The sequence below is a fragment of the Triticum aestivum genome, chromosome 4A (genome assembly GCF_018294505.1).
Source record: "Triticum aestivum cultivar Chinese Spring chromosome 4A, IWGSC CS RefSeq v2.1, whole genome shotgun sequence".
NCBI lineage: Eukaryota > Viridiplantae > Streptophyta > Magnoliopsida > Poales > Poaceae > Triticum > Triticum aestivum.
Window position 1 is genome coordinate 604,328,300 of NC_057803.1, and position 9,137 is coordinate 604,337,436.

General features: G+C 46.7%; 1 protein-coding gene across 1 annotated transcript; it reads right to left on the minus strand.

The window, feature by feature from the left end:
• Positions 1 to 707: 707 nt before the first annotated feature.
• On the minus strand, positions 708 to 4,961 carry LOC123087454 (uncharacterized). The gene is made up of 3 exons (XM_044509472.1): positions 3,802 to 4,961; positions 1,233 to 3,116; positions 708 to 1,023 (listed from the first exon to the last, which is right to left on the minus strand). The coding sequence occupies exon 2, from the start codon at positions 2,695 to 2,697 to the stop codon at positions 1,237 to 1,239; it is 1,461 nt and encodes a 486-aa protein (XP_044365407.1). The 5' UTR covers positions 2,698 to 3,116; positions 3,802 to 4,961; the 3' UTR covers positions 708 to 1,023; positions 1,233 to 1,236.
• Between the last annotated feature and the right edge of the window lie 4,176 nt (positions 4,962 to 9,137).

Genomic DNA, 9,137 nt, shown 5'->3' on the forward strand with positions numbered 1-9,137 from the left:
TTCGTGGAAATGATCATCAACATTGCTGGCGTCGGATCTGGGTGCCTCTGCCCAGATCCGGGAGGTGGCGGCGGCGGATGCCCTTGGGGGTGGCCGACGGCCGGGCTCAGGTGGTGGCGTGGCGGCTGGCAGCTCGGCTGCTCCGTGTGGGGGGCGGGGTGCTGGCCGGCTCTGGCCAGGGCGCGGCGGCGCGTATGTGGTGGAGGTGGCGGCGCAGATGTGGTGGTGCATGGGGCGGCGCAGGTGGAGCGACCGGTGCGCTGGCCAATTGCTGGGGAGCGACGCGGGGAGCGACGCGGTGCTTAATGGCCGGCTCAGTTCTCTTCTTCTACCCTACGAGGGTGCTTCTGCACATTTTTTCTTACCAGGGTATCTACGAAATTGCTGTGCGTACGATTTTTGTATGACGTGATCTCGCCCATCCACGAACTGCAACCATTGCCCTTGAACAGTCCTGAGGTGAAGTGGTGGGATAACATATTTCAGGACGACGCATATACGTGTTGAGTTTGGCATATGGCGTCCGATTTTGCGGCCTTGGTCCTGCTCCGTTGTACAATTTTCGACGACGACGACGATGATGATGTACACGTAAATAAATATTCATCTCACAATATATATGGAACTTCTGTGTATATGCTTCACTGGAAATGAACCAATATTCATGCTTGCCTATCACAAGAATTGCTTTTCTTTAATTGGTTTTATTTATTCAACGCTGAGATTGCAAATTTGGATAACAGGAATGGTGCAACACAACATCTGCAGAAAATAGAAACAAATCACCGAGTGGTTTCTTGTAGGAAAGTGCAAATAACTAGCACAGGCTGACAATCAGTGAAGATAATGTAGTTGTTTGTATATGTAACAACAGACAGAATGAACAACAATACTCTGAATCCCATTGGCCGGCAAAAGAAGGGGAAAAAAAGTAAAGAGCATAATAAAACCAGATTGGAGCACAGTTATTTGACCAAGCAGGCACAATCGATCCTCGAAAATGTATGAGTGCTTCAGCAGAATCTGACAATTAATAAAGAAACAAAAGAATTCACATTAGACAGTAAACTCTACATTTTATTTTCGGTAAGAACAAGCAACTTAAATTTGCAATTAGCTAGAATTAACGGGCATGGATTGATATCGATCAAGCGTCGCTTCGCTTGCATCAAGTGAGTAAACAATTACCAACAAATTCATAGATAGATGTAAGTGGGAGAATATATATGTACCTAGCTATGAGGCTTGAGGTTGAGGTGGAAAACAGAAGGCGTAGTGGCGCCGAACAGTAGGTGCATCAGCGGTCATCTCGATGGGGCGGCCCTGCACATCCCCAAGCTCGTAGTGGGCCATGAGCAGCCAGATGAAGGTGAGGAGCTCCCCTCCTTTGGCTAGCAGCGTGGCATGCATCTCCGGCCGCGACTTGCTGGCCGCATGGAGGAGCACACCTACCCATGCCTCTTGGAGCTCCAACAGATGCGCCTCTGCGCACTCCCCCGGTGGCTCCGGCATATCGATAAAAGCCAATGCTGAAACTGCCTGAACCATCATGTCATTATCCGCACCGAAGATTACATAGAGGGATGCTACTAACTGGTCTACTCCGCTATCGCTGCTGATGGTCGGCAGCATTTTAGGGTGCGTGAGCAAAAGATAAAGCATATACTGGGATATCATCCGGCATACACGGACCGAAGCATCGCTAGACTCACTGTCCATAGCAGTGCCAGTGCGTACATACCTACTCAACAGTATCTCTGTGAATAAATGGAGCCCGATAATGGAGGGACAATCAAAACCGGAATGATGCCGCTTCACAATCTTCTGTAGGAACGGACCAAGATTTTCCAATTGCCCGGCCTGGGGGCTACCTTCTTGGCGATGGCGATACTGAGCAATCCTTCGGACGACGCATCTCATGATCTGCTCATCCACCTGCACAAACTTGGTGTCCAGCAGTTTACTGATCCACAACTTTTGCTCTCCCGTCCTGAAAAACATATTCACCAGTTTCCTTGACTGCCCCAAATAGTCTAGGATGTTGTACTGACCCATGGAGTTTGACCACCTTTTCCTTGGACACCTAGTACGTATACACCATTTAACAACGGAGCCAAGGAAGCTACAATTCCGAGTCTTTTTCCATAGCCATGCCCAAGTCCCAGGTGACCTCATGATGATACATACTGAGGAAACTTCAAGAGAGAAACCACCGAAAAACAGACCATAGGTAATTGCAGTGTCAACAAAATTGTACTGCCGCCTCTCTTTGTTTCTTACTACATAAAAGAATAGCACAAAAGCAGCCAGGAAGGAAAGATGCGAGATGCACCGAAGGATGGTGCAACCCCACGTCCGAAGCACCAGGGCCTTAGTATAGATATCATCAAACATTACGCTGAGTTCAATCTCCATGATCCAGAATAACTTGGTTGAAAAGTCTGGGCGTAAATTACCTATATGCCAAAAGTCAGTGGGCAACCTAAGGCCAGTAAAAAAACAACGCATAGCATTTGTTGAAACCAAGGCAAACATAACAGGGTCAGAAGAGGTAGCAAAGCGCAATTCCGAAACAGAAGCATGACCATCCGAGTCCCTGATGTTTGTCAGGCTGCCACACCACAAAGCCCATGTTCTCTCCCCATACTTGATAGTGCCAGTGACAAACAAAAGGATGCTAGGAGCAAGAAGTTGCATGTTAGGACCGCCGTCGAATGACTTCCAAAAGATATACAGGGTAAGGGACACTTGGACAACAAGGTTCAACAAATGCCTCCGCCAGAGACTGTTGTCCTCGATGGCAAAAGCAGTGATGGTGTCTTGTCCACCAAGATGTATGAGGAGAAAGGGCGCCCAGAGAAAAAACAGGTGATGAGTGGAAACCTCTTGTCGTGTGATGAGGCCTAGGACATAAGCGGCTACCAAGTCTGCTCCCAAATAAGCTAGCCAGATTGATGACCTCAGTACACAGTTTCTGATACGCCGCCGGCGGCAAAGAAGAGAAAGAACTGTAGTGTGAAGCTAAAAAGCACTAGTAGTTGGATCTCCCACTCATTGAACAGCTGCACCAAGCTTTTCATTGCTAAGTGGTTTCCCCCTCTCATTGATGCCCTTGCCTAATATTGTTGTAATATAATACATATATCAGTGTGGATTAATAATAATAACAAATTTTCAACTTGCAAATAACACAGCAATTAAACCTTAAGAGTGCAAACAAAACCCACACGAAATCAACAATACAGAGTCGGGTCAAAAATACTACTCCCTTCGATCCATATTACTTGTCGATCAAACAGATGTATCTAGACGTATTCCAGTGCTAGATACATCTGTTTGAGCGACAAGTAATATGGATTAGAGGGAGTAATGATAATAACATAGAGGTATATCAATACATATGGGCGTAGTACTTAAATTATACTTCCTCTGTAAACAAATATAAGAGCGTTTAGATCACTATTTTACTGATCTAAACGCTCTCATATTTCTTTACAGAGGGAGTACTTATTTAACTAAAATTCTGCATGAAAGGTTCATTGGGATCCCTAGGAGATAAAATATACTGTTGTATTATCTTATCTATGATCATATAAGCGTGCTGTAAGAGAAGTCTTCAAAATTATTCATATACGAAGTTAGTACACACACTCTAATCCTATAACTAGAAGCACCATCAGAAAAATAATGTACGAGGCCATGCTAATGCACATATATAAACAACTAATTCAAGACATGTTGTCCAGAACTAGGAACAGTCATTGAATTTGGGTGAACTAATCAAAAAGAATTTGTGCATACCTTAGAATAGACGTACGGACGCTTTGATACAACTATACGTTGCAAGATTTCTCTATCTTCTTGTGGCATACCTTGTGAAAACTTGATTGAGCTCTGATATATAGAGCTAGCGCAAGACCATCCAGGTCTCTCTTTCTCTTTATTCCTTGCTTGTACAATGCCAAAGTAGCAAAAGAATACAGAAGCATTGGATTTGGGGGATACGTTTCTTGCAATCAGAGCAAAGGGTATAAACTAAAGATATATATGCTGTTCTTGGTTCATTTCTTCAGTTTTGAGGGATCTTAGTTGGAAAAAGTTGAAGGTCCTGGACTATCAGACTTTTCATCATTACCCTATTTTTGTCTCGTTTGTTTTACCCTGTAGCTACATTAAGCTGCATCATTTTAAAGATAATAGCCAGGTAACCCGTGCACCATAGATCATCGACAAGGCTGATGTCGATAGGCACAAGCTAGCTAATTGGCGACGTTGAACGAGCATTTGGAGACCATAAGATAGCTGTCGATCGGCTACAAGTCCTGGGTAAGGACATGCTTAGTGTAGCCTTACAAATTGATTTTAGTGAGACAATATAAAGACAATCGAAGAAACTATTTACTGAAGCTGTATGCATGCACACGCTACCTCATGTGCGCATCCTGAAGGCTATGGCGCACAAGCTGCACATGCATGTCTAAGCAAAATCACGGGGCATCGTTCGGGTAGTCCACAGGGGAAAGACACTTGAACCATCCTACAAAAATCATATAACACTGCAAAAATTTCAAAATAAACCATGATTAAACTTGAGGGAAGGATTTGGAAAAGAACAGCTTCCAGACGACATAGGCATGCCTTCCAATGAGGAAGGGATTCAAAGTATGTCACCTAGCCAGATGAAGACACATGACCCTTAAGGGAAAAATAGAGTAAATTTACATCCAAGATTTGCGGATGTCCTCTTTTGAGAGATAAAGCGAATTAATTTAGAGTCCGCTCTCTAAAAATGTGCGCAACACGACCTATGCACTTTGCTGTGATCACCATCATGGGAGGAGTGAAGTTTAATTTTTAATTCACACCCACTCAGTGCATTTAAGGACCATCCAAACTTAAAATTCAAGTGAGATTTCAAATTTGGCTACCCCAATAGCCAAAGTACATGCACTCTCAATATGAGATGCAAAATCAACTAAAATTTTAATTAAAAACCTCTCCTCCAATGAACATTCTCGCTTACAAGTAAAACAATACTACCAATTGTGAACTAGGTTCATTTTACTTGCAAAAAAAACTAGGTTCATATCTCCTTAACAGCCCATATAAGTTTTTTTTTTTGAAAGAACGCAGGAGAGCTGCGCATTTCATTAAGAGGAACGGCGAAAGAAAGGCCAACTGTACAGAACAGGAGGGGAAAAACCCAAAAAGAGAAGAAAGAAAAAATCGAGAGGGTACAAAGCAACTACTCTCGCGTCATCAAATGCCGACCTCCTGCCAGCGCCCAGGCAGTCCTCTCTCCGGAAGAGGATTGATGAAGGTGAAAGTTCAACATTCCGGAAGATGCGATCATTTCGCACTCGCCAAATCTCCCAGAGCATCAGCAACACCAAGGAGCGCACCCTCTTTGTCGTGGCCGGGGCGGCGGAGAGCTCGTTGAGCCACTCTTCGATGGTGGCATTTCGCCTCCATGACGCTGGCGAGAGAGCCGGATGGCTGAAACAGCCAATATAAGTGAGATGTGCAATACATGCCACATTTTAGCGGAGTCCATGAGTGCGTCAAGACTTGGCCTCAGTCAAACACACAGTAGTAAACCGTATAAGGGATCCTCTGCAGTTGCACACACAGCAGGATGCATGGTCGCTGCCGTGTGGATGTGACCTCACGTGTCAAGCCACGATATGCAAACCTTTGAAACTCAAACCTAAAGTGAACACTTACTCTTACAATCACTTCCTACTTAATCGGTCAAACTGGTCCACTCAAGTCAAAACTGGAAAAGGGAGGACAGATTAGGGTGAGTCGGTCCCAATTAAACCTGCCATCATATGGGTCTAACACTTAAATTACGTTTCCAAATTCTGCATGAAAGGCTGATTGGAATCGCTAGGAGATAAAGTATATTGTTGTATTATCTTATCTATGGTCATATAAGCAGGGTGTCAGCGAAGTATCGAAATTTATTCTTCCACAGAAGTTAGTACATACTACTTTTCATACTCTAGTTATATAACTAGAAGCACCGCGAGAAGAAGAATGTAAAGAGTTCGTGCTAGTGCACATCTAGAAACAGCGAATCCAAGATATGTTGTCCATCTAGGAACACAGTCATGGAATACAGATAAGCTAATCAAAGGAATGTGTGCATACCTCAGAAAAGATGGGGGCTTTGAGACAACTACACTTTGCAAGATTTCTCTATCTTATAGTGGCATACCTTGTCAAAACTTAATTGTGTTCTGATATATAGAGATAGCTAGAGCATCAAGGTCTGTCCCTCTTTATTGTTTTCTTGTACCATGCCAAAGTAGCAGAAGAGTAAAGAAGCACTGAATCTGGAGGATACGTTCCTTGCAATCAGAGCAAAGAACATAAACAAAAGATAGATTTGCTTTTCTTGGTTCACTGCTTTAGTTTTGAGCGATCTTAGTGAATCAAGTTGAAGGTCCTGGACTATATGACTGTTTAACATTACCTTATTTTGGACTCGTTGTTTATACTGTAGCTACGTTAAGCCACACCATTTTGAAGGTACTAGCCATGTAACACATGCACCGCAGGTCATTGAGGTTGACGTTAGGCACAAGCTAGCTAATAGGCGAACTTGAAGGCGCATTTGGAGACCATAAGATAGCTGTTACCGAAAAAGGGTTTCCCCCTGCTTTGTATACAAAGCAACCAACCGAACCATACAGGAATAGGGCCCAGTTCTTTTGCCAGAATCTCAGGATTCTCCCAGAATCCAACTCCTACCCAGCTTTTCCCAGACTCTTTGAGTCCCATTTGTTTTACAATCCTAGCTAATTAGATCCTAACTAGATAGGACTGTAAAATAAATGAGGCCCAAAGATTCTGAAAGAAGCTGGATAGGAGTCGGATTCTGGGAGAATCCCCATATTCTGGCAAAAGAACTGGGCCTAGGTGCTAGGGCGGAAGCATCACAGTCACGCCCAAAAGAAACGACAGAGAAAGAGCAAAAGAAATAAATGCCGACAATGGCGGATCAACAAAAACGAAGAAGCCTCGCGATTGCTGCGCCCACCGGGATCTTCCACTAGGCCCCAAGACTCTGAAGCGCGAGCACCTATCAACACCTCCAAGAAGGATCGCGACGATGACGACGCTCCTGCCAAGGGTTTTCCCCAGTACATGACGAGGCGAAAGGAAGGGTAGCCCCCGACACCCTCCCGGAAGGTCAGGTGGCACCCACAGGCGCCACCGCCGGTGTCGGCCACGCCGACAGGGGTTTCCCTCGATCCCAACCCGCACCTCGGGCACTCCGGATCCAGCCACCAAACCAACCACCACCCTGCGCAACCGCGGTCATGAGGCCCCCATGCCGTCTCACCACGGCACCGCGAAGTGAGGACAGCGCGGCGAAGAATCAGAGCCGGGACTAGGGCATCAGCACCGTCGGCACGCGGGAGGACCCCACCTCCACCGTCCGCGACGGTAGCCGTCCAGACGCAATAGCAGGAGCACACCAGGCCCGTGGGCCCACAGGCCCGGCCGAGCCCTCATGGGTCCGTAAAGCTCCCGTCCTCGCGCGGCTGCCGGCACGCCGTCGACGCCGACGCCCCATATCCGAGCCGCTCCTCCTCCTCACCGCGCCGCAGATAACGAGGCCACGCTGGGGGGCCGGCCCGCTAGGACCCAGATGGGGCCTGCCGGGCCCAGATCTGGGTCGGGTTCATGACGTCAGCCACCCGGCACCACCACATCGCCCCGCCGCCAAGGAGCGGCGCCGACACCACGCCTGCCGACGGCCGCCGCCGCCGGGCCGCCGGACCGCAGCCAAGCCGGGCTGCACCGCCGCCGCCTCCCTGCCCCGGGAAGGGAGCACGCGTGCGCGGGGACGAGAAGGCCCGCCGCCGCTGGTACCACCCGGGCCAGCACCGGCGGCGGTGGGGGAGACGGGGGAGGAGGGGGCCCGCTAGAGAGGATCTCGAGCTCCGCCCCGGCCACCCCCCGGGGAGGCGGCGCGAGGAGCATCTGGACGGGGGAAGGGAGAGGGAGGAAGGGGACAGAGGCGGGGCGCGAGGCCGGCGGCGACGGGAGGGCCGGCGGCGGCATGAGGGGAATGGGCGGAACCCTAGCTACCTGGTCGCCGGAGCGGGAGGTTCTCTCTCTATCAAAGGGTAACTGTTAGTCATAGGCCACTGCAATAAGATAGCCACTACTAGAAAAAGGCATGCTAGTGGCGCACCAGTTTTGCCTTCTAATGGCGCATTACTGGTGCGCCACTCGCATCACGCCATTAGAATTAAATTCTAATGGCGCACGCCTGGTGCGCCATTAGTATTTGGTGTTCTAATGGCGCACCACGTAGTGCGCCATTAGTATAGCCTGCAGTGCGTCATTAGAATGCCTCCCAGGGGGCCATATGTACCCATGTGCTTTGGCATTCTAATGGCGCACCAGTGGGTGATGCGCCATTAGTGTGATTATCACAGTGCGCCATTAGTGTCTTGTGTGGTGCGCCATTAGTATGAATATTAGGGATTTTTTTCATTTCTGATATTTTCACAGGTTACAAAATATTAGAGATAACATACAACACAGATCTGCTTAGCTTACATACAGGGGGCCATATGTAACGATGTTACCTGCGTCCACCAGATCATATCCAACACACAAGTTTCATCATATATACATACATAGCCAACACATAGTTCCATCGTTACATATTACAAAAGTTTCACAATGTTCATTCAACACCGTTATCCATCAATTCATAAAAGTTTCACATTGATACAAAATAAAAACACAAATGGAAAAGAAGCACTCCATCCATGCAAGCTTCCGTGAATTAAATCAAATCTGCAAAATGATAAACAAGAAGTTAGAAGAAGAAGAAGAAGAAGAAGAAGAAGAAGAGAAGAAGACTAGAAGAAGAATAATAAGAAGAATAAGAAGAAGACTATAAGCTCATTATGTAAACTTGATCATTTTGTGCTAACATAAGTAATTTTGGAGCTAACCTATAGGAAACTAAGCATATAAGCTCTAAGTTAGCATATTAGAGCCAACTTAGGTAAAATGAAGCTAACCTATGTCATTTTGGATAAGAAGAAGAATAAGAAGAAGACTATAAGCTTATTATGTAAACTTGATCATTTTGTGCTAACATAAGT

What these genes read in the sequence shown, in the direction of transcription:
- LOC123087454 (XM_044509472.1), bottom strand. Translation starts at nt 2,697, where the DNA reads ATGCAACTTCTTGCTCCTAGCATCCTTTTGTTTGTCACTGGCACTATC.